The sequence below is a fragment of the Struthio camelus genome, chromosome 19 (genome assembly GCF_040807025.1).
Source record: "Struthio camelus isolate bStrCam1 chromosome 19, bStrCam1.hap1, whole genome shotgun sequence".
Classification (NCBI taxonomy): domain Eukaryota; kingdom Metazoa; phylum Chordata; class Aves; order Struthioniformes; family Struthionidae; genus Struthio; species Struthio camelus.
Genome location: NC_090960.1, coordinates 12,742,099 through 12,767,845, shown reverse-complemented (window position 1 = coordinate 12,767,845; position 25,747 = coordinate 12,742,099). Strand labels below are relative to the sequence as shown.

The 25,747-nt window shown below is 48.4% G+C and overlaps 1 protein-coding gene across 7 annotated transcripts in view; it reads right to left on the bottom strand.

Annotated features, from left to right (window-relative positions):
• Positions 1-25,747, bottom strand: part of PIK3R5 (phosphoinositide-3-kinase regulatory subunit 5) — a 68,778-nt gene that overhangs the window by 29,471 nt on the left and 13,560 nt on the right. For 2 of the 7 annotated variants that reach the window (XM_068913295.1, XM_068913300.1), the window contains exon 2: positions 2,299-2,408. In XM_068913295.1, coding sequence (XP_068769396.1) covers positions 2,299-2,395 — 97 coding nt within the window. In that variant the 5' untranslated portion in view covers positions 2,396-2,408. Of the gene's footprint in view, positions 1-2,298; positions 2,409-2,884; positions 3,062-4,072; positions 4,264-9,915; positions 10,050-13,244; positions 13,420-20,634; positions 20,777-25,747 lie in introns of those variants that run through there. The other 5 variants (XM_068913299.1, XM_068913296.1, XM_068913298.1 and 2 more) reach the window with 5 other exon arrangements.

Genomic DNA, 25,747 nt, shown 5'->3' with positions numbered 1-25,747 from the left:
GGGTGCAAAGCTGCGATGGCCAGAGCATTGCCATTTCTCCTCCTTGCTAAGTTCACAAACCTCAGCTATTCAGTCACCTATTTCTGCAAGGAGAAGATGACGTATCGTGATTACTCATGTGCTCTGGAGCAACCTCCTGTAAAATTATTGTGTAAAAATAAAGCATTAAATAATTCAAAAAGGAACAAAATTCTAGCGAGGTTCCAACCCAAAAAGCTGCAGTCCGGAGTGCATTATTTTACTGTTCAGAAATGGTGAAAAGGAGGGGAAAGAAAATAAATTGGGAAATAAAAGCAATTTAAGAAGTTAAAAAGTAGAAAGGAGAAGGCTACTGCACAGTTAACAAAAAGATGGAAGGATTCATTAAAAATATAAGGAACAGAGACCCGCCGCATTAAATAACAGCCTAGATCTGAGACAACAGAAGGATAAAAACATCCCTTGTAACATGGGAAAAGTAGAAGACTAAAACATTTCTGTTCCGTTTTTGAAAAGAAATGGGACCCCCTATTAGGGGGTGTACATAGATATCTGCATTATTCTCTTTCTTCCCAAACCATATATGTTATTGCAATAACAAAAATACTTCCTATTCCAATTGCAGCCGAGTAGGATGTGAAACAGCAACTCTTCAAAGCAAACATTTTAAGAGTCAGCAGGACTAGACAGCCCACATCCAAGAGCGCAAAAAGATTTGGCCGAGAAAGTCTGCCCCAGGGGCTATGCAGAAAAGGTATCCTCAGGGAGGGGGGACAGCACAGTTATTAACATTGCATCCACCAACAACTACAGAAGCCAGGGTTCCTTGGTCACACTGAAGATTTTTGGCAAGATCACAAATGTGGTTGATGAAAGGGAACTTTTTGATGTGAAAAGTGTCTGAGATTCTCCCAGGAATGCCAGATCACTTTGCTTTGTAGGTCACAAAGCCTACATGAAGTGGACTGAAAGCCAGCAGGCTGATAAATAAAGGAAAATCATTTGAAAATGGGGAATTAGGCTGTTTCTAACGGAGGCCACCATCACCTAATCTCAGCCCCACAAGGTCTTACCTTTGCTAATGAGCTGGGCAAATTATGAAGAAGTCATTTTCTAAAGGCCACCCCAGTACAAACAACATTGAGGGTCTAGGATTACAGGAGGGTGCAACTTGTGAGGGACACAGAAATTGATTAATTATAATTACGGGAAGAGGCAAGTCACATAGAGCACAATGAATTGCTTGGCAAGGTGGATGCCTTTGAACGTGCACTTCAACAGTGCCAAAAGCAAGGTCACGCTTCCAGGAACAATGAACGCAGGTCACATTTCAGGGATTGCTTCCCAGAATGTGGGGAGATCAAAGGGACCCAGGAGTCCCAGGTAATAACAGCAGGAACTAAGTTCCCAGGATGATGCTACGCAGCATGGAGAGTGGGCACCACTCCCGTGATGAGAAAATGAGCACAGGCAGAGATTACTCCAGAACACAGGAGCAGGTAGGATGCTGTTTGCAGCTCTTTCATGACATAACAGGTAAATGGAAAAGCAGAAGGGCTTCAAAAGAGAGCTGTACAGACAATAAGAAGTTTGGATTTGAGAGCACCCAAATTAATTTCATTTCTTTTATCCACAAGACTAGGAAGTGCTTTAATCGCTGCGCAAAAGTGCTAGCATGAGAAAGAGCTGGGGAAGTGTCATATTTGAAAATGACTTCTATTGTGCATTATTGCCTTGCCCTCCCCACCACCACCCCAAATCCCCTCACAGGCCCCTGAACATGGCTCAGGTCCTTATGGCCAACATGGTATCTGAGTTAAATTTAAATAAGACAGATATGGTATCTCTACAATCGTTTCTGACAATGCAGCAGAGATATGCCCATAGGTTTTGAGATATGCTTGTATCAAAGCAAGGCAAGGCTGGCTGGTTAAACAAAAGAGCCTTTCCTCATGGTGAAAAAAAGATTCCTTCCCTTTCCAGCTCATGCAGGGACAACTGGCAGGATGCACAATTTCTCTGCCAGGCCTTTCTCTATGCAAGACCTAATACAAATTGTTCAGCATCTTGGTATATCTTCCCACTGCAATGAGAAGCACAGGAAGATGGACTGGGCTGGATCCGACCTCTAGCCTCGAACCTTGGAAGGGAAAAAGGGCCTCCAAGCCCACAGGAGTCCCAGCAGGTCACTCCTAACCAAGTGCTCAGGTAGGTTGTTAACAGGAGGACAAATCATGCAGAGCCAGAAGAACAGAAGAGCCTGGCCCCATCAAGGCTGTCAGGGAAGTGAGACTGGCTTGGGGCCATCAGGTCACCTACCAGCCCATCTGCTGGAGACAGCATCTCTGCTAAGCCCATGTAGACATCTTTCCAGTGCATGATAGATCCTGTCCTCTGTGCACGTGGTGTGCTGCATTTTAATTCATCTCCTAAAGAGAGAGAAGGAAGAAAGTTAGCTTACCAGGCCTTTAGTTAAGAGCAAGGAAGAAAGCACTGAAACACTTTCATAGCACAGACCAGATGCTCCAGGTGATGCCCCTGTTACTGATTCCTGGCACCCTTTCCAATCCCAAAGCCAACGATGTGCCCCCCTCTGGTAGCTGTTGTCTTTCCCTCTACTCCTCTAATCCCTCCCAACCATGGCAAAGACAAGGCGGCGCACACTTTCATGACTCAATTACCAGGGAGGCCAATGGGCATGCAGCTTCCCCCCATCATGCCGCAATGCATGTCTGCATTCTCTTAATTTCTGCCAGTGAGACCGAGCAAGTCTTGCTCACGTGTTCGTGGCAAGGAGGTAATCTTGGGTTAGTCTCTATCGAAGATAACACCGCAAGAGATTAGAACTGCAACACCTTGCAAGGGGCTTGGATGGGAAGAGGAACAGAAGACCCCAAGCTCCTACCGCTTGCATTATGTAGGGGTCATCTTTGATGGCTCTGTTGTCCACTGGTGGTGGTTGCAAACCCCCAAGTGCTAGCCGTACAACAGGTGGACCAGCCAGGAGAGCTATGTGCGCTGCCTCCATCACTGCCACTTTGCTGCCGTGCAGCCAACGTGAAGAAAAGGTCCACGTGTCCCTCTAGCAATGCAGAAAAATATTGGGGTGACCAGGGAATCCATGGTCCCAGGCTGAGCGTGCTGTCAGTCCAAACACCAGAGGATGTTGTGAAACTGGATTGCATGCCTGGCTGCACACTTTTCACAATCCAGCTCTCTGTGTGTCTCACCTCTTCTCCAGCACTCAGGGTGCAAACCTAATCCTTGGGCTGGAAGGACTGTGAGGAAGATTTTATCTCACCCCATTCAAGTGTATCAGCCCGGACCCTGAAAATAAAACCAATTCACCCAGAACATTTCAGTACAGCAGCATTCTCACACCTGCCTCTTCTGTGAGAAATCAAAGAGATGTCCAGAAGATACAGATTTCCTTCTTCCCTGCCACGTCAGCACCAGCCATCCACACGGACAACGGGCAGGCATCTCCTCTCTCCCAACACAGAGGGAAGAGTCTCTCTTAAAGACTCTGCTTTTTGGTTAAAAGCAACGCAAACACACAAAAATCCAGGAAAAAGAAATAAAACCTGCCAAAACCAGAAAAAACATCAGCCGAGGAGGCCTTCACTTTCATCCAGGTCAGCACATTCCTTTACCTATGCCACAGTGCTCCTGCTCAGACTGTTCCCAAAGTTCCCCCAAAATACTTGATTCTTTGCTTATCCTGGTAAGATTTGATTCTCTGTGTTCTCAGAGGCAGCTGGTTAATCACAGCTCCCCACCTCCACCCCAGCAGGAGCGAAAGCTGCTGTTATCTCAGCAGAGCCTCCACCAGGTCTCTGCTGTCCCCAGACTCTCTGTCACCTTTGCAGCATGGGAGGAGGCACTTCAGCAAAGCCACCTCTGTCCATGCTTCATTCCTGGCAATCCCCCAGGAGACTTCTGTAAAGCCATGTCTGGATCCTGGGGTTCCCCGACAGCCGAGGGAGCTCAGCGACTCACATCCAGCCCTGCTGCTCGGCCCTTCCTACACTCAAGAAAAGCCACAAATGGCTTCAAACAAGTAAAAACAAACCCACAACAAGGAAACACTGACCTGCCTAGTGCAAGCTCTCTCCTTCACTCTGAAGAGGCTCATGGACTCCTGCTACTAGTTTCCTGCTGTCCCAGCCTGTAATTTCAGTCTTCACCGAAAGTTTTGTACATCCACAGAGTCTGGAAGAGGAGCGCCCAGGAAGGGCTCTGCCGATGTGCAGAGAACTGAATGAGCGCAGAATCTGCACATCAGCATCTTAGTCATGACTTGTGGCAAGAGGAAAGCAGTGACTAAGAGCACAACATGACTCATAAGTACCCTTTGCAATAACCAAATCACAAAAATACACCTCCTTGCATGTCAGCATGTTTTAGCGCGCAGCTCGGTCGTCAGAGGGGACCATGTTCCCACCTTGCATTCTGTGAGCTTCAAATGGGTGCCGCTGGAGCCCAACGACCCCTTCCCTGATGTCTTTTGTATTCCAACAGAGAACAGGCAGGAAATTTAAGGGCAAAGCATTACAGACATAACACCATAACTTTCAAACCACAAAACATAGATTCTTCGTCTGTTATTTTCCTTACACGGATCACACGTAGATCTAAACCTTTTCACCCAACGCAGTGTTTGTTGAAATATCTTTCATGGGAAGGGACTCAGTTTGTCCACCACAATCTAGCAGAAACTTTTCAGTCTCTTCCACTGTTTTTTCCCCAAATTCTCCCTTCCTTCCCACCCACGCTATGTAAAATGACAAGGCAGGGGACAGTTCTGAAGGACATAATCAGACTTTCCAAATAGCTCTGTTAAATATCCCAAGAGCACTAGAGAAAGCTAAGGGCTGAGGTCAAGGTTTTTAAAGTGTTGCAAAGCAATGATCTATGACGGTGTTTAAGTGCTGAGCATCTCCGGAAAAAAGTCTGGCTTCTCTTCATCTCTCTCCAAGCAGGCTCCCAGTACCGGAGCTGCTTAATCAAGAGCTCCTTTGGCAACACTGCAGGCTGGCTCATGAATATGCCTGTGCGAGGTATTCAGCACAGGTGGAAGGAACTACGCAGATACTGTGTGGTAAACTGCCTGTGGTGCCATTTCACAACACTGCCAGCGCAAATGCTGAGAGTAGTCACACCCCAGCACCCTTCTGGGATGCCCTCGTCACCAAGGCTCACTGCCACTCTGCGCATTTCCAAGCGGAACAGCACATTACAAAAGATGAGGGTTTCCCTGCCTTCTCCCCACATGTCAAGTACCCTCTTGGGAGACAGCACAAAAACAACCCAGAGAAGAAAGAAGGTTTTTGAGAGATGAATTAAGAGAAAATTATGGAGAAGAGAAAGAGATACCTTTCAACATCAGGTTGTCACAAATCTCCTGAGAGCAGCCCTGCGGGCAGTGTGACATGGTGCACACACATTTGTTCAGCCCCTATATGAAGCCTCTGGAGATATTGTTCCCAGGAGGCAGTAAGGGAGGGAACACCACAACAGTTTTGAGGAAAGACTGAACACCACCCTTGAACAAGGCGCCAACCACCTCTCTTTAGAGAGTATATTCGCATATGGAAAAGCGTGGCTCAACTCTACCGCCTCTCCTGCCCTGCACAGTCATGGTAGGAGTTGAGCTCAGAGGACAGAAAGGATTTATCCCACCACCCAGCACGGGTGCATTGGATCCCAGCCCTACAAAAGTAGCTACAGAACTTCAAGTCCCAGACAACCTCCCATTAAGAGGACGTCAGCTTCCCTCCTTCAGGAACTTTACAACTCAGAAGTAGCCTCTGAGCACTGCGCAAGCCACAGGCCCACCATTTAAGAGGCAGGGAAGCCACCAATTGGAAAAGTTAAGTGATTTTCCTGCTGTGCCACAGTGACTTGTCGCAAAGTGCGAGCAGAAGGCAAGTCTTCACCTCTCCAGCCATGTTCCTTACCTTCCATGTCATCCTCCTGTTGTCTACAGTCTCAGGACAGTCAGAAAGGACTAGACTTTTGAAAGAAGATGACAAGATCTCACCTAGACAGGCTCCCCACCATCTCGCATAGCACCACCAATCAGCCAAGACACCTACCATCACCCGTCACAGTAAGTCCCTTCCCCTCTGTCTCCCACACAGGATAGCTGCCTGCTGTCAGCAGGGCGCATCTGTGGACCGTCCTGAGGAAGGCAGCAAGAGGAATTGACAAGAGACCAAAAGGGGAACCTGGAAGGTAAGAATCACAACTAGGAAGATGACCTGCTCGCAAACAGCTACAGGATGAGGCAGGCAGAAAACAAGGCTTTTCGCAGTTAGCATTACATCACATCAGTAATGTTACAGCACTCAGCCACAGCGGTGACAAAATTTAAGCTCCATGGTTGCCTTTGGAACAGGGGATTATTAAAAACAACTTCCCCCAAGGTTTTGTCCTGTTTTGTCTTGTTTTTGGCATGTGACTGATACTTAGCAATGTTTCACGCATGCAACAGAGTTGAAGCTGACCGGTACAAGGCCCGGGTGCCCCAAAGTTACTTGAGAACTTACTAGAAAGAAAAAAGTTTGATTAATTCAAATTAAAATCGGTGAGAAAGGGCAGAGTACACCAAAATGTAATTTAGAAAGCTTCTTAGAAAATTTGTGAAGTTTTCAGGGCACCTTCCATGGATGCAAAAAAATCTTTGGAGGGTTTCCAATTGAGATCACTTAGTTGGTCTTCATTCATCATTATTTGTCACAGTTAGGAAGGTGGACAGAAAAGCTGCCTTTTTCCTATCACAAAACATCAAACATGAAAACATGTATCTATCCATAGGTGAAAAGGGAGAATCTGCTGATAATCATTTTTAGATTTTCACTTGTCCCACTTTAATGCAGAAGGTTTGCCAAAAACTTTGCCAAAAGTTTTCAAAGACTACGAGCAGAGCAGAGCAAGAAAAGAGCAAGAAAAATCAAGTAACAAGACTATATTTTCCCGATGGCCTGGGAAGCCTGAGGCTGTGGTACACTCTCAGCGTGTCACAGCTCTATGGCAGAGGTTTTCTGCTCAGCTGGGACAGATCGTGGTTCCCTCACTCGCTTTCATCGCTCTGAGACCTTTTCCTTTCATGACTCTTCTCCTTCTTGGTGTCAGAGGAAAGGAGAACCCCTCAAGTCCTTCATGCCTCCAGGATGAAGCTACCATAGGACAAGAGGCCCACCCTGTGCACACAGCAGCCAACCTGGGGAGATGACTTTGGCCATTAGCAGTTATCATGTGGTCAGGCAGGGCGCATGAGCAACATGAATCCAGGGTCACTCAAGGGCTTTACTGCAAGGCGAGGCACTTTTCTTGTATTGAGGCCCACGAGTCCTAACTCCAACATCCAAAGGACCTCTCCGATCTCCTCCTATGGTGGTGGAGCCCAAGACACCACCACTGGATGGCAACAGAGAAAAAGATCCCAAAGATCAAACATGACACTGGTGTTCCCAAGTGAAGCAGTGAAGGGAATTCGACCACCCCCTGCAGGGAGGCCAGCTGCCTCCAATCGGAGCAGCAGGGTAATTCCTTGTCTGCCCACCCCAGCCAGTTCCAGCATGATATCCTGGGAAGGCACCGCCCCTGGCATCCTGCTCTGCTCAAATCCACCTCCCCCATGGGAGGAAACCCAGGCGGCCATCTCATAAGCTGAGATTTCCCCTTCCACAGCAGTTGATCCCAGCAGCACCTCCTCGAGACACTCATGGGCCAGAAGGGGCCTGGCTGAAAGTTCTCTGCCTCCCCCAGAGTGGGACCCTGCAGCAAGGAGGCACAGCATCGCTCCGCTTGGGCTGGAGAAAGCCCCCAGGTACCTTCGGGGCAGGATAACGCCCTTTCCTGCCTCAATTGTTCTGAGGCTGCTGGCTGAGCATCCAAGGCAGGAAACAGGAGAGGAAAAACAAACCCCCTAGCCCAGGGGATTGGTTTGGAAACATGCTGCCCAGGTTCGCCAGCAGATGCAGTCAGTGAGAGACACGGACTGCCTCGCAGAGATGCTCACTCACAGGATAGCAGGAGGATCTGGCTCAGTACTTGGCTCACAGTTGTAGTAGAGCTTAGGGCACCAGGGACAAAACGGTAAGAAGCTAGATGAGACTAAAGAAAAAGGAGCCTGGGCTGATGCTAGAATGGAAGGAAAATCACTTAATTTGAAATAAAAACAATCTGATTCTAGCTAGTGTTCTTCACTCCCCTCTAGGAAGATTCTCATACAAGCACATCAACAAGGATTTCAGCAAGGTTGTCATCTCCTTCAAGCAACACCTCAACTTTCTGCCTTCTGCCTTTTCTCTTGAATGGGGGAGTGGGGAACAGGGCAGCACTGGTGCCCTTGGAGACACTTCCCCACTGCAGCAAGTGAGCCGGATATGTGGTTTTGCAGCACAGCGAAGCAGAGCACACACATGATACCTGCTGCTCCAATGAAATCATCTGTTTTTCTTAGATTACAGAAGAAATCTTGGTTTTAACCCTCCTTGTCTTGCAAGATTTTACTGCCTCCTCTACAACCTGTATGGGAGCCAAAGATAGAAACTCAGAGCTGAGGGAGGGAGCAGCTGGAGGAAGCCTTTGTAGAAATCAGGGGCAAAGAGCCGGGGGGGGGGGGGGGGCGGGGACCTGCAATTTTTAAGATTCAAACTTCAGCCACTGTCTGTTTACCTCTCAAGTAAGTGCTGCACATCAAAGAAAAGCAAGATGAAGGTGATAAGATGTTCGTTCAAACCACACAAAGGCAGTGTATCAAAAGATCCAGGAGGCAACTGGTTTGACAAACATCCTTTCAGGGTGCTCGCAAAGGAAAGCACACCATCCAAACACCCCAGCACCGCATTATTTCCTTATAGGGCCATAGGTTCCTGTCCTGCTGAGCAAGGACGAAAGCCGCTCTTACCCCAAGGCCTCCAAGCAGCCCAAGAGGATGAGCACCCTTGGCCATGGGGGACCACGAGTGACCTTCACTCCTCAGACCACAAAACCTGAGCTCTAGAGAGCCTCTGCTCCCTGAATCAACAGAGAATCAGGTAGCAGAGAAGTGACATGGGGTCTTTTCAAAAACTGGCTGACAAGCCTCAGATCAAGCCATTACTGAATCCTGGGCACGGAAACTAACCACCAAAAAGGCTGCGGAGAGCAAATGCAAGAGAAATCTGCTTAGGCATCAGTACCCATAACTCCACAAATCCACCTATACATATCCTCACCCACCCACTCCATGTTGGCTTGCTGAGATCATCACAGCCACCGCAGCAGGATAGTGTAAGGGCTTGTGAGGTTTAGGACTGAAAAACCTGTCATTAACTCTCATTTCTAGAGTAGAGTACCAGTAGTCAGTGGTAGCTGTCCTGGGGCACCCCAGGGACTGCTCCCTCTCCTCACCTATAAAGTAAGGAGCCAAATTACTTGGAACAGGGCAGATTACAAACATCAATCACAGCAAGGTCCCCACGATGCTGCCTGCTGTACTTACATATAGCAAAAGCCAACCAACAGGTAAAATAAAACCAGCAGGAAGAGGACGCGTCATTATCCCTCTCCTTTTCCTGGGACGGGGAAGGAGGAAAGGAAGAGGAGGCAAAAAATTAAGCAACTTCTCCCAGGACATGAAGGAAAGCTGAAGCAGAAGCTCAACTATAATGCTGTCTCCCCAAACCCAGCTCCACCATCCCTTACCATCTAGTTTGTCAAGAGGCACAGGAGAAGCATTAAGGCATGCAGCCACCTCATTCACACTCTACTCCAAGGAGGAATATGAACATCTTAGGGACGGGTCTCTGAGCAAGGCACACCCGGAGTAGGATTTAGGGGTAAGCAAAACACACAGGCTGTCAGGAAGAGGCAAGCAGGACAGGAGCACCCAGTAGGAGGCAGAAAGGTAGGATAAGGGGCAAGCAAACGCAACTGGAGTCAAACCTGTGAATCCTTGCTGCCATCAGGGTGAAGGAACCACCACTGAAGAAAACGGAGCAGAAACAGCTCCAAGAAGCAATGCAGACTCAGTGATTCCGTGGTGAGGACCCATGATACAAATCTGCAGGAAGCAACACCTGTCAAAGAGGGAGGTCAGAGGGTTCAGATAGAAAAGTACCAAGTGGCACACCGGTGATAAGGACGTCAGGACCAAGCTAGGTTTTCAGAAGACCAACACTGCTGAACAGTCAATGGGGCATTGGGCTGAACAGGCAAGGTAGGAAAGCATGCAGCCTCCTGGACACACAGGGCATCTGGGTGGTCCAGTGACCACATCGATGCCCAAAACTACAGCCAGGAATGAGCAGCCCTACCTATCACTGGCAACTCCACATTCGAGATGTCCAAGAACTGCTACAGAGATACACCTCTGCAGGGAAGGATGTGACTGCCTGCTGGGAGATCCCAACAGCATCTGAAGCAACAAATTTCTTGAACAGCTCTGGAAGGAAGCTTTTCACAGCAATTAGCCCCCAACTCTGGAATGGCTGGATAAAGATTGATTGTAATAGACCAGCAACAAACCATTATATGAACCGACAGCCTTAAAATCGGTGTGGGATTTTCACATAAAATTGGATTCTGAACAAACTGTAGCATTTGGAAGTGAAATGGAAGACAGGGGTTTAGACAGCGAATTCATCTCCAAGAGGAAGATAAAATCTGTGGTACAAAGAGAAAAATATGCTTCTGGACCAATAATAGCATTTGTATCTATGGGATAACCATGCTAAGGGGTGTTACTCCACTACAGGAATGGAGCAGGTAATCTCTACCATGCTAACAATAAGTAAGGAAGATCTGATTTATTACTGGTCAAATCCTCCTTGGGAAGGAGAGAGGTGCCAGCCTGGCAGCTCCCTTGATATAAAGATCTTCAGGGTACAGCAGCATGGAGCACTGCAAGAATTGAGTCCACCTTGAGCAGGAGGGCAATTTTGTTATGTTGCTGAACTGCAAAGACGCATTTATATCAGAAACGGTGAGAACTGGAAAGCTTACTAAGACTTAGAGCTCACCCCTTGTTCTCACCATGTCTGAGAACCTGCCTGAATGAGAGACTCCCACCACAGAGCAGGGAAAGCACCTAACGTGCAAAAGCGGTTTCGGAGTCCTTTTAATATTGAACTGCACCTACAGAAGTTCACACAAACAGGGCAAAGCAGAACCCAGGTTTTATGCCCAGGTAAGGTTGCCAGTTCCCTGGCGGGTGGCTGGGCAGCCCCACACCGGACAAAGCACGTCCATAGAAGACAGGTGGCAGGTTCAGCTCTTTGCAGCAGTGGAGGAAGAGGGGCTTAGCACAGCCCAAGAAAGCCGAAACGTGAGATGTGATTCATCTCATCAAACTGCAAACAGCTAAATTCAGACACTTCTTTGTGAACTAGTTACCTGGCTGTCCTGAGAAAGGTCAGCTCACGTCAAGAGGCATCTAAGATGTTCGCTTGTGTCCTGCTCAGCTATGACTGTTCCTCTCCACTAAAACACAAGGTTATTACCTCCAGTGCAGACATCCATCTTATAGCTATGCAGAGCTGGATTGGATGAGCCTAGCCATGGACTCAGATCAGAGGATGCTTCTTTGCAGAAAGAAGTCCAAGTTAATTCACAATACACATTCACAGATGCACACTGCTCTGTGGGAAGGCAGAGTGGTGGCCGTAATATAGTCTATGCCCAGAGCATACAGAGGTACCCATAAGCAGCAGACTGTTAAGATGCTTTGGGAGCATCACCTAACAATTGCCTGTCTGTACAGTTACTCCTGCTGCTTCTCTGCCTGTTGGGCTGCTGATCGGGCCCGTCAACACTGCACACCAACACGCATCAAAAGGAATCTCTGGTCAGAGGCAAAAGGCCTCCAAGACTAGAGAGGAGCTCAGAAATGGTAGTGGAACAAAGGCACAGAGCGTCAGTGCCATTAAGGGTGAGAAAATTATTTCTAGGGAAAATAGAAAGAAGGAGGACTGCCTCTGCCATCTTGCTGTGATAAGCAGTATCAGACTCACCAAGAAAGCACCTCAGCTGCCATGCAACAGCTAAAACCTGTTGGAATCACAAAGCACCCCTGGGCCCCAGCACCATGCGGCTAGGCTAAGCTGCAGGCAAGGGAGCCGAGGATGGGGAGGAATTACGGGTCCAGACAGGAACCTCACCATAGCATAGGACAGGACTGACTTTTTACTGCTCAGTATGGCTTTTCCAGCCCTGCACTGCACACCATGCCAGTGCTTTGCTCTCAGGGAAGAGCAAACACACTGAAGATGTAAATGCAGTAAGCTGTGAAGCCATGTGCATTACCACAACACAAGAGCAAGACCTGGGGGAGGGGGAGGAAAGAGGAGGGGACACACAACCACCATGAAGCTTCACATGCGCACGTGACATCAGAGCCAGCAGAGCTCAGCATCACATAGCCCAGAGCTGCAACACTGAAAAATAAATACAACACCTAGCCACTCCCTGTGCATAGAAAGCATGACTCCTGTGGTCATAGAAAGCAGGTCATCCAACCACGCTGGGCTGCAAGAACGTCACAACACAACTGTGCATGTGATGCTTCTCAGCATCGAGAGGAGATGGAGGAGACAGTCCCAGAGTGGCCAGGGACAAATATTTTGACCCTCCTGTGAAGCCAGGTGACTGGTTTATGGGCTTTAGATCTCATGTTATTGGCCGTTTTCAGTGTGCTAATCACAAGTGGTTTATTTCCTCAGCTCCCTCTGGTACAGCTTTGCTCTGTTTAGCCATCACTAAGTACCCTCAGCTAAGGGGATCAGGAGAGAAAGCCAACAGGAAGCTGGGAAAGGCCTAAGACATGTCAACTCTGCATAAATGACTCCATCCAAACCTTTCACATTGCTGCAAATGGGAATTATTTAACAGGATTTCCCAAATTCCATCCCCAAGACTATCTGTACTAGCAGTTGGAGCTTAAGGCTGAGGCTTATGGGGTGAAGAGGCTGTGAGCTCCAAAAACATAAAAACAAGAGGTCCAACCAAAGAGCAACTCCAAATCATCACTACTCGTTTCAGAAACTCAAGAGATGGAGGCTCCATGTGCAACAGGAGCCTAACACTGCACACATTTGCTGTCTTTTGCCTTGAGACCTGCTCTCCTTGGGCTGATAAAGGGTCAGACCCATTTCACATCATCCAGAGCAGCTTTTGTACCACTCACCACCAGCCAGCTGAAAGTAAGCCCATATGTGCCAGCCCAGCCAGGCAACCAAGAGAAAGAGCAATTTAGGTGGCCTACTTTAAACACGTACCTTAAATCAAGACGAAACATACCCCAAGCACCTCTCTCCCCTCTCCACTGCAAAGGGTGCTTGGATGACTCGCTCCCATGAAGACAGTTATATCGAAGGCGTCAAAACACAGCCCAGGCTAATTCCCACTCCTCTCAGCTGCAAATTGTGCTCCTGCGCTGACAGCTGAGACGGCATTTGCCTTTGGCAGCGGTTGAGCCCTGCAGAGCACATGGGAATGGATGTTCAGGGTCAAATTCAAGGCCTGCCTCCCGTGGCTGAGGTAAGCGTCCTATTCCCAGGGCTGGCACCAGCAAGGTGATTTCTGAGCACAGCTGCAAGCGCAGGATGGCTCAGAGCCCGGAGTCCATCCCAGACTCCAGCCATCAGGTACCGGCTGCCAGAGATGCAGCACCGCCATGTCCTGCCGGCAGGCCAGCCCTTGGGGTGACCCTAGGACCAGTCTTTATGATCATTGGAGATGGCTGCTTTAGGGTCACGTTTTCAGAAGCACTTGGGTTTAACAAAGGCAAAGAGTTAGATTGCATTGGGAGCAGCCCCAGGACTGCAAGAAATATAGAAAAATGGGAAAAAATTAGAGAAACTGATTCACAGTGAGCAAATTCCTCAGTGAATTTGCCTGGACTTCAGCAAAATATTTCTGCTCTGAGCGTATGTGAGGAGAAGACATGGTGGACAGAGGGGTGTCGAGTACTCAGAATGAAACCTTTCAACTGATCATTTCAAAACAACCTTTGTACTCATCTGACTGCGATTCAAAAAATAAAACTAAGCCAGAAAACTGAAATGAGACATTTTTCCTCTACATGCCAGTGTATAGGTTCACGTTGCAATGAGCAAGCCCCAGTCGGCTCTCCCAAACACCAGTCTCACACTGGTGTTCGGATGAAACCGGGTTGTGAGGGTGGGGGGGGTCTGGTGCCTGGGCAGATACGGCCCTGCTCGGGCCCCCCCACCAAGAACGCTCCCCTGCCGCTTCGCCCACCTCCGACACACCAGCCGTCCCCGAAGCAGCCGCTAAACCGCTGCTGCTCCAGCACAGGGGCAAACCCCGAGCAATGAGCACGCTGCTGTTCCTAGAGAGCTCGCAGAGGGCTGCAGCTCAATTCCTCCCACTTTCCTTTGCTCCCGACGGACATACCCGGCAGCTCACGGCCTCCTTCGGAGTCAGGGCAAGCCATTAGCACAGAGAGGCAAAATGTCTTGCTCACACCAGAGAGGTGCAAACCACCGAACCCAGGTGTCCCGGCTGGCCAGCCCTCCCTGTCCAGGGCGCAGAAGGGAGAGCCGGGCACTCAGCTCACACCACGGTGACTTTTTTTTTTTTTTTTATGAATGGAAAAGCTTTTCAATTATTTAGCAGCTGGCTTCCCTGCAGGGAAGGGCAGACTGGGAGAGACGGGCTCTGCAAGCCCAGCAAATCCCCAGAGCCTCGCTGCTAACTCACCAGATGTTTCAGAGCAGGAAGAAACTCAGCTAAGCACCAGAGGCACCGTAGTATTGTTTATCTAATAGTTCCTGTTTTTAGTTTTGCCTCTGTTTTCTTTCTTTGTTCTAAAAATTGTGTTGTAATGGCAATGCCTGGCCTGAATGACACGGGATTGCTTTGCAATAAGAACTAGACAAGCGCTTTGTGCTGTCGATTTTCTTATCTAATAGAAGGACAGAGGCCTCAGCCCCAAAGCAAACCATGATCAGATTAAATTACCCCCGCAGCATTTGTTTTTAAGCTGAACTGGAGCACAGATTAACAACCTGATGGCTACTCAAGAGCCCCTGCTATAAAGGCACACCCTCATGCGGGAGTGATTCACCGAAATCAGGGCTTTCAGCAGGGATACGTTTCCCTGGATGAAGCGCTGCCGGCCGCCAGCTCTCTCCATACAACAAGGCCAGCTCAAATGTTTTGAGCATTTGTCATTGGCACCCAGCCAGGGGGGATCCAACTTGCAAAGTGCCGTCCCAGTGCACCCTCATTTTGAAAGCTAACTATGAGGCTGCTGCTGGAGCTGACACAGGGCATGCTGCTGATGGGACATCCAAACCCTCCTGCGGTCCCATTTGCCAGAGGCTTCCCCAAGTCTCAAGCATGAGACTGCTAGAAATGATGGCTTGATCATGAAGATGCTGCTTGCAAAGACTGCAAAGACTCAGGGACGCTGATGCAACAGGCTCGCCCCCGTTTCCCATCACAGTGCTGAGGTCCCTGAGCAGGGCCAGACATGACCCCCTCACCAGGAGGGCTCAGAGCCCAGTGCAGAGCTTAAAGCCCTTTTTAGGCAGGTCTAGCGCGGGGACAGGGCTGACCACACCCTGCAAGAGCAGCAACCCTCCGTTACTGAAAGAACAAGGCTCGCCAGCCCCAAGCCACAAACGCAGATGGGACCGAGTTACGCTACAGCTGCAGCTCGCAAATACACGTCCTGCAGCTTGCCAAGGAGGGGCTGGCCTACGAGAAGCTGTATTTTTAGTAATCCATGGCCCAGGCCTCAAAAACCCTTGGTGGCCACATTGCAGTAAATTCTCCACTCATCCTTTCTATGCAGTCCCTGTCTAGCTGTTGGGCTCAAAAGACTTTGACCTGGGTTTCAACCTTGCACGTCTCCCACTTCCATCCTGCACCATGAGCGTTCTCTTCAGCTCCCTCACTATATCAGGGCCAGCCTCAAATGTCTCCCTTCCCATTGTTTCTTCCCCCATTCCCAGCTCCGTGTGCAGCGTCTCTGTAAGCCTGCTCACCAAAGCCAACTCCGAGAGCACCCTCACATTGGGGCGCTATGCCAGACCCCATCCCGCACTATGCCGTTTGTCGGTCTGTGCAAAGTCCCTCTGACAGGACACCAGAGGCATCCTGTTTTATTAGAGAGCTGCAGAAAGAGAAAACAGTCCCAGTTCTTGCATGGCTTCTAGACAGAATGAAAAAATTAACAGGTCCCAGGCTGTGCTTGAGAAGTCACGCGTCACTGCCCTAAGGCTTAATCACTCCATTCCCAAAGCCCAGATTAGCTCCCAGCTCCCCTAGAACCACAGTCTAAGGTAATTATTTACATCCTATTCCCTCAGCACCAGACCCGGACAATTTTTAATGCCTTTATCCTCAAATCACTCTTTTGAGGTGGGGGGGGGGGGGAAGTGTTATCCTTGCAGAGATGGGGAACCAAGGCACATAAAGGCAAGGCAACCTTGCCCAGGCCACACAGCATGATTGCGGCTAGACAAGGAACTGTAACAGTATCTGGATAGCACTTTAAATGTACAGCCATTTCACTCTCTGAGAGCCAGTATAAAACCTGCTCATCATATTAATTTTGTGCTTTTCTCTGGTCTTCCATCCCTTCCATTTTATTTACCTACTCACTGCTATCTATCTCATTCACTCACTGCTTAGAACATACATGAATGTAGCTGGTCACTCAGGGACGGTTTCCTGTTTCTGAGAAGTGCCTAGACATTCCTTTGGGTATTACAAATAATAATAATAAAAAATAACTAGCACGGGTTCAGCAAAACGAGGTCATTCTGGTCTGCTGGCACACAACTTTTAGGATGCTCACAGCAGACCCACAGGCTTCCCATCCCAGCGCTCCTGGGATAGGGTCCAATGTATTTCCCTTCCCTTTTACCTCTAGAAAATCCTCACGGCATTTTTTTGGTTTTAATTTCAAAATACTAACTTAAGGAGACTGCTAGGTCTCCTGTTTTGACTGACAGAGTGTGAGCTTCTCTCACGCATCTGCCAGGTCCTCCTGGCTCAGCTGCCTTGAACAGCAGAGTTCCCAAGAGCCTGGTGGGGATCACAAAACACAAATTGAAGGGCTTGACCTCCTTGGGAAGTCCACATCCCTTTGGGAGTAAGCTCCACTCTGCAAATCAGCCAGAAAGGTGTAAAGACCAGTCTAATTAACTAGCCCAACCCCCCTGCCTTTTGCAGAAAAACTAGTTAGCAGGGAATTTGCCTCTAGCGGCCGTGACTCCTTTCGGTAGAGAAATAATCCCTCCGATTCTGGGAGGGTACATCTCAAGTGGGTTAAGTGTGAATTGCTTTTGGTCGTAGCTTTTTGACATTTTGCAGCTATTTCTGCCCTCCTCCCCGCCACAGTTCTTCGCCTACAAAACTCCTTCCAGTAACTGCAGCACTACTTCTCCATCTCAAAACACTGTGATCGTTCTTACAAGCCCAAGTGGTGCTTGCACCAAATCACCACAGAGTTTTTCTCTTTGTATCAGCCAAGGCAAAACTGAGCCCACTTGGAAAGAAGTTGGCAGGCAGGGTAAGGAGAGCAGAGACCGCGTGTCACGCTGATAGCCGATTTCGCCTGTTGCCATCCTCCGATGCCCTGTGAGCCACAGCATCAAAGAGGCTCCAGGAGCCTGAGGGGTGTAATAGCAAAACTAACCCTTTCCTCGAGGCAGTCTTATCAGCCTGCCAAACAGCAAAAGTAGTCCGTTTTAAGCTCCATTGGGGTCAGTGGCCAGCTTCAATCAACTTTTAGAAAATGTTAAACATGCCGCTTCCCTCGAAAGCTTTAAATAGTTGTGGTGCCCCGCTGGACAATAAATAATACAAGTTAACGTGAATAGTTGCTGTAGGAAGTTTTTGCTAGAAGCACTGACCTTCTTTCCGTGAGCACAGAGCGGACATTCTCCCATGAGCAGTGGCTTTGCAGAGCTTTATCCCAACTGCTCCCAGCCAGCGATGGAGGAGGCAATGTCCCGGAGAGGAAAACAGGCCCCTCGCATCCCGCGACACCAACTGACAGGGCAGACTCCACATCGGGCACCCTCTGGAGGCGGTCGGGAGGCTTCCTTCCAAAGTGAGGAGGGAACAGGGCAAGCCATGGCAACATTTGTCACATCGGTTGTGGGTGCAATGAGGAGAAATGCTGTTTCACAGCACGTGGCACTCTCTTCGCACCAGCGAGCTGCAAATCTACCTGGGTCAAATGCTCAACTGAAAGCAAGCAAGAGGACTTGGAATCTACCTCCTGGATGTCACTGTTCCAAGAAAAACCTTGGCAACCTGGAGGAATATGAGAACTAGGTAGGGCCCCCCGCCCTGTAGATCTTCAGGGCTGTAGAAGGGCAATCCAGAAAGACGCATCTATTAGTGCTTTGCATGACTCCTGTCTGACCACAGGCAACTCATTAACTTTAGATGCTTACACCAAGAGAAGAGGTACTCTACACACAAGGGCCTTAAGTACTGCCCGCTTTAGTGCTTCATTCTGCGGAGACACCCTTTTCCCCTGACTACATGGGGCTCCTGACACAGGTTCAGTGACCACACTTTGGTGTCTCCATGTCCAAATTGCCTACTTGTAAATGGGATGAGAGTAAGAGCAGCACATCAGCATCGCAAGCACAGATCGCTGCCACAGCGTTTGCAGGGTGCCCAAGTGCCCTGGCATCAGGACCCTGGGTCCATATCAAGAAGTAAGACCCTCAACACTTGCCTCCCTACCAGACTATTCAGACCTCAAGCTGAGAAAAAGACAGTGTTGTCTAGCGGTTACAGGAGGAACCGAAAATCCGCAATAGAAACCAAGAGCTCTGAGGTCCCATGGCATGTTGAGTGACCTCTCTGTGCCTCAGTTTCCTCCTCCAAAATCAGAGGCAAGGGCTCCTTTTGCAAAACACCCTGTTAGACCCAGTTTGCAAAGCAACAGCAGAAAAGGTGAAAGCATTATTTTTCTTGTATACCGTTATTTTTAATTCATAATGCAGTCTTCACAACCCCACTTATAACCTTGACAGGTAAGGCTGGGAGAGCAGCACATGACAAAATCTTATTTTTAAAAAAACAAAACATAATAATATTTCACAGAGGTTATTTCTAACCCACAAGAACCACTTGCCTTAACCAAGATATCCTGCCGCGGGTACCTCAGGAACAGAGCATCAAGATACCCATCCTTGAACTTGTCAAGCAATAAAAATGACAATATGCAATCAGAACAGCTCGGGCAATATCATATTGCAGAAATAAAGCTGTGTGTGAGATAAGGATGTGTGTTCTCATCAGGGCAACACCAGTTCATGCAGGGGAGCTGTGGATTTGACCACTAGTACCAGGACTTTTTTGGAGTATTATTTTTTTTAAAACTCAAATTCCTAAGAAACAAAATACAGAACTGCCTTATCAGAGTATTGTAGCAACAGCAGCCACTCAGCTCGGTAAATTTAATTAATGAGCCAGGAAAAGTGTCATTCATTTGCTAACGACTTCACCTAGGGTTGCCAAATAGACAGATAAAAGATTCAGCTGGGGCCTATTCCAGCCAGAGAAGCTGGGAACCTGGCAAAGATTGCGGAAGATTAGAGAGGGGTGAAAAAAAAATTAAAATAGATTAGCACTTTTAAAGTGCAAGCATGTAAATCAGCTTATGTTTCATATAATGCCACTGTTGTGAAGTGTCTGGCTGCAGGTCTGACCGCAGCACCCCCATAGCGGTTCACAAGAAGTTGCAGCTGAGCTGCATTTTATTTGGGCTCAGGAATCTCACGCCACCAACTCCCTCACAAAAACAGCAGTTTTGTTTTTACCAAGTTTGTAAGTTCTCACAGGAAACCTGTTGAGGGAAACCTGGGAACAGCAGAAGATTCATAATTGAAGTTAAGGCTAAAGCTATTGTTTCTAAGCGTGGCCTTCAAAATCAGAACTGGGTAAGAAATCATCTTCAAGACTGAGCTTTCAAATACCCCCAAGGTTGGAAATGCTTTTCACTCCCAGAATAACTCACCACCTGGTGATCAGGGAGCTCACCACAAAGGCAAAAAGAGCAGAGTGGGATCCACTCGAGGCTGCCACCTCCCACATGGGTGCCTCCACTTCGAGCACTTGGAGGTTGACAGGAGCTAAGTGTACATATAGCATGCACGTATTCACCGCCTGCTTTTAGTTTGAGGAAGAAAGCTTCCCACTCCTGCACCCCAGAAACCTTTCCCCTCCAAAAAGTTTGGTTTCAAACAAAGCCTCATTTTTTGTTGACATTCTCAGCTCCAAGGACTGCTCCTAACCATTGCAGCATCCCAGACACGGACAGAATAGCTTTGCAGACGAGACTGCCTGCTGGGATACAAGAGATTTGGCCTTAAATCTATCTGCCACTGTCAAAGTGACCCAAGGATTATCACTTACTGCTACTGACCATGATCCTTCATACTGTTATAGATGAAGACAGCCTCTTAGAAGTTCAGCACAGCTTTAGCAGTAACCTGCATACTAAGAAACAGTGGCTAGACAGTCCCAGTAACTGTGTGTGTTTGCAGCATGGCAGAGCTGGTCCGTGTTTGCATCCTAACATCCACTACAGCAACTCAACAGTCCAACACAAACACTGCCATGGCTAATGACAAGAGCTGGGAAATTTGGCCTTGCAGACACACCTACCGCAATGCTCTGATGGACTTTATGGTCACAATGGGATGGAGATGGCTCTTCTGGTCTTGCTTTGATTTTTGAAGACAAAAGCTCCAGTTCAAGTTGAAATGTAACTGAGGAGATGCTCTACAGGCTGCAGTTGACCCATACCCTTTCAGACAGAAAGCAACAGCCATTAGTCTCAGCTTGAGATTCACAGCATAACCAAGCAAGCGATAGGAACTGAACCACAGCTTCTCATATTGCAAACCTGAGAGATGCAAAAACTGAAAATACTCTATGATTTGTCAAAGCCTAAAGTGTTTTAGCCTATAGCCTCAGTTCAATCATTTCGTCTCTGAGCAAGCTCATCCCCAGAAAAGCCCTTCTAACAGGAGACAGTCCTCCAGCAGCAGCCAAGAAGCTCTGATCTAGATCTGGACCTTTTGTGTGTTGGAAGATGCCAATGATACACACAGGACTGGCCAGACACTTCTCACCAGGGCTACAAGCTTATTATATCTGGTATATCCCCGTCGAGTCCTTCACTTGTAGAAAAGCTCAGGTAGAGGGAGACAATTTACAGGTATAACCACATCTATTCAATGACATCTTGCAGCCCAGCACTGTCAGTTGTGGACTGCACCCCTTCACATCCCTCATCAGCAGAAATGGTGTTGGCAGCCTGTGCTGCATCCCCAAACACATGGGCTCATCACTGTAATATGCCTTTGGTGGAAATAAGGGGGAGAGAAGAAAGAGAAAAGTAACTCACCCAAGGTCTCAGGGCAAGCTCGTGGTAGAACTGGGAGGAGACCACAAAGGTCCGGTACCAGCTGTAGCACCAAACTCACAAGTGCTCCGCACTGCCTGTTTTTCTTGCTGCCAAAACTCAGATACTTCCCTTGTGATGGCACCTCCTCTCTCTAGAAAACGCTCCCAACATACAGTCTTTTTCCCAGCCCTTCCCAACTTCACCCTCTCTTTAAATAGCCTGAGAACATCGTAGCAGGCAGCAGAACTGAGGTAAAAGATGTGAAGACTGTTCTCTCCTTGGCTGGGATGCCCGCTCTTCCCTCCACCTGATGGAGCAAAACTCTCTCAAAGCCCCTGGGGCTGCAACAACAGTAACACTTGCACCCAACACAGCATGAAGGAGGAAAGATCCTCTGCTCCCATACATGTATCCCAGAAGCCCAGAGAGGCAAAGCGACTTACCCTCAGTCATCTTCATCCATTGTGTACCCATGACCACCTCTACTTTCCCATGACCACCTCATACACCCCATCAGCTGCCCTGTGCCATGGGTGAGTTATTCTCAAGAACTTTGTGCATGAGGCTAAGACTCTACTGCAGAATCTGCCATGTAACTTTGGAAAGTCATGTGTGTATCTGGATATGTATTGGCTTTAGGTATTTTTGCATAAACTACTTTTCCTGTGATGTTTTTTGCTGTACTGCTGAGCACGTACAACTCAGTAATCAAATTAGGTCAAAGAAAATTCCAACTAAAACCCCAGTAGCTTCAGTCCCACCCTGGCAGCAGCCACTACAAACAAACCAACAACGCCCAAACTAGTGCAACCCATGGTTAGAGGATCACGCCCCCTCCTCTGGCAGCATGGCATGAACCGATATAGAAAGTGGGAATAATTTTGTGGGATTAAGCAACGGGCCATAAACACGGCTGACATCCAAAACACGACATATGGGCAAGCAAGGATACGGACTACTAATTTCCAAAGGGAATGGGCAGAAGAAGTGGAGAAAGCAACTCTTCAGGAAGACTCACTGAGGAGCCCGCAGCCCACCCATCCTCTACCTCTCTCATTACACGCTGAGTAGACTTCCCGTCTGGAGAGGAAGCCACAAGCTCTGTGGCTGAATCCACTCGCACAAAAGCATACCCCTCTCCACAGCCTAAAAGCCCAGGGCTCTGACACCGGCTCACCCATCAAGATGGTTTCCAAGAGCAACCTGCACTTCTGCATTTTCTACAGAAATCTTCTTACTTCACCTTCCCGTGCAATGGTGCCAAAAGAAGAAGTGCTCTGGAGTCAGAAGGAAGTTGTGCCACCATTTCCTATTCTGGACTATGATTTCACTCTCCTGCCACATCCGAGAGCCACACGTGGCACCCGCCATGCTGCGCAAGTGAGCCATGTGGCTGTTAACATGCAAAGGGCTCTGGTTTAGAGCAAACAGTTCCAGGAAACTTAACAGTCATGTTCAAGAAAATACAAAAATAAAGACCACACACAAATGATTCAGTCAGAAATAACCATGTTGTCACTTGGCACTTGCTAGGCAAGCAACCTACAGGATAACAAAGCAGCGTGCATGGATCAGAGACGGAGAGGCTGGGGGAAGGAAAACTACACGAAAGCAGCAGTCCAGGTCCAAGTAATGACTTTCATGCTCCTCCTGAAGTACAACAGACACATCTAGGTTAGGCTCAAACCATCAGGAGGTCTGAGTTCCCTTGACCCCCTTCCCATGGTCACACAGCACCACCTTGACATGAGGTAGGAGTGGTCCTAGAGTGACGAAGAGATCCACTCCTGCCCACGCATTCATGGAGCGGGAAGCTTCCCACCTTGATGTTAGAGGAACAGCTACAAAACAACAGATCACTGACCAGTATCTGAAGGGAAGATTTTTCCATCACTTATCCTTTGGAAATTCCCCCCCATTTGCTCAGCATAGGCACTGAGGCCATGATTTACACTCCCCTGCACAGTTTGGTTCTTTCTTTCAGTCTGGACGACAGACTCGAGCATCACTCCAACAGTTACATACGGAAGGCTTTTGTCACAGCCTTAATAGCTTGGGTTTCTGCCAACACCAACGGAAATGTCATCCTTGTTTACAAGGCAAAATCTCCTGTCTCCCTTGCCCAACAGAGTTTGCTAAGCCACATCACCAGAAGCCTTCTACAACACAGCCAGAGCAGAGATCAGGTCTCAACATATTTCCTACTTGAAACTTACTGCCGTGGCCTTATCACCAGAGATGCACCTCTAGATATTTTTAGAGGTAATATCAGCTAGTACAGGAATTACAGTGCATTAATTAGCACAGAGCCACATATTTACAGCTACAAGATCAAAAAGCAGCTTCCATAATTCACACCTTGTTGGGAGTTATTGACAAATGGGACACATGAGAGTCATCACAAGATCTACCATCTTTTAGGGGTCTGAGTACAGAAGTTCACATCTCCCCAAAACAAACAACAGGGGAGCTTTACTTTCTGGGGCAGCCAAAATCCTCACAGACAGCAAAAATCAACAGGGGCTCTAAGGACATGTGGAGTCAGTCCTTAGAAAGAAATTCATGGGCTTGCAAAGCTGTTGCTCAGCAGTCTGATGGCTCAGGGGGAAAACTAAGGAGCTGTAAACATTTGCCCTTCTGGGATAACTGCTATGAAAATGCTTCTGCATTGGTGTCAGTGGTCACTCATGCCACTCAACAGAGGCATGAAGCTTCAGCCTTTTGGATGACTGAAGTATCTTAAGCCTGAGAGATGGAGTCGCCTTCTTTAAGGCTTGTTAAGACTAGAGAAATTTTTAAGTTCATTGGTAATAAGTATGGGCAGATTCAGTTTCCTGAGCCATCTAGACCCTTTCTCAAGAAGTTCATAACCTGATTCCACCCTACCCAGGATTTCTTCTCCCAGAGCTTCCTCCACTGGGTGAAAGTTGAAGCGTGAGAGGCACAAGGCAAGGAAGGTACAAGGCAAGGAAGCGTGAGAGTAACTCAAACTATCGCTGGAACTCCTGCACTTTCCTAGTGTGTGCATAGAGAGCATCAGTACCAATAACCAGCTGCAATCTCACAGCGATGGACCAAGGGACAGCATCACTCAAGTTTCACTGCTGCTGAGCAGGACGACCCTGCTAGATGAGTGGACTGATCAGGATAACTCAGTTCCCCTCCAAAAAGTCCCAAAAGTGCAGCTGCTAAAAGAGAGATGGAGAAAGTGTGGGCTGCAAGACTGACGGCACATCAATACTCAACATCATCTAAACCAGAGAACTATGCTGTTACTTGCTCACAATAAGCTTGACTGTGACGAGGATTCAGATGAAAATAAGCCATCCAGAGTTGGTTGATGGCTAGGTTAGAGGTAACATGCTTAAGTCCAGAAGGGACTTGTTCGCATGCACAAAGACTGTTCATTTAGAATCCCTCTCTGCCAAAACGGTTTCCACCTTCTTCTCTGAAGACCTCGGGCCAGCAGCAACCCTGATGACATCCTTGCAAAGGTTCTCAACAGCGCACTGAAGTGCACAATAAAGTGAAGCAAGCATTTAACGTCCTGAGTACCTTGGGAATCAGCTACACCACTAACATCCCATTAGGGCAAGTAAAATCAGCCAGAGTTCTTCAGCAAGGCTTTTGACACTGTCTCCCATCACATCCTCATAGGTAAGCTCAGGAAGTGTGGGCTAGATGAGTGGACGGTGAGGTGGATTGAGAACTGGCTGGATGGCCGAGCTCCGAGGGTTGTGGTGAATGGCACAGAGTCAAGTTGGAGGCCTGTGGCTAGTGGTGTCCCCCAGGGGTCAGTCCTGGCTCCAGTCTTGTTCAATATATTCATCGATGACCTGGAGGAAGGGACAGAGGGCACCCTCAGCAAGTTTGCTGATGATACTAAACTGGGAGGAGTGGCTGACACACCAGAAGACTGTGCTGCCATCCAGAGGGACCTGGACAGGCTGGAGAGCTGGGCAGAGAGGATCCTCCTGAAGTTCAACAAAGGCAAATGCAGGCTCCTGCACCTAGGGAGGAATGACCCCATGCAGCAGTACAGGCTGGGGGTTGACCTGCTGGAAAGCAGCTCTGCCGAGAAGGACCTGGGAGTGCTAGCGGACAACAAGTTAAGCATGAGCCAGCAGTGTGCCCTTGTGGCCAAGAAGGCCCATGGTCTCCTGGGTTGAATTAGGCAGAGTGTTGCCAGCAGGTGGAGGGAGGTGATCCTGCCCCTCTCCTCAGCCCTGGGGAGGCCGCACCTGGAGTCCTGTGTCCAGTGCTGGGCTCCCCAGGACAAGAGAGACATGGCACTCCTGGAGGCTACAAAGATGAAGAATTGACTGGAGCCTCTCTTATATGAGGAAAGGCTGCGAGAGCTGGGCCTGT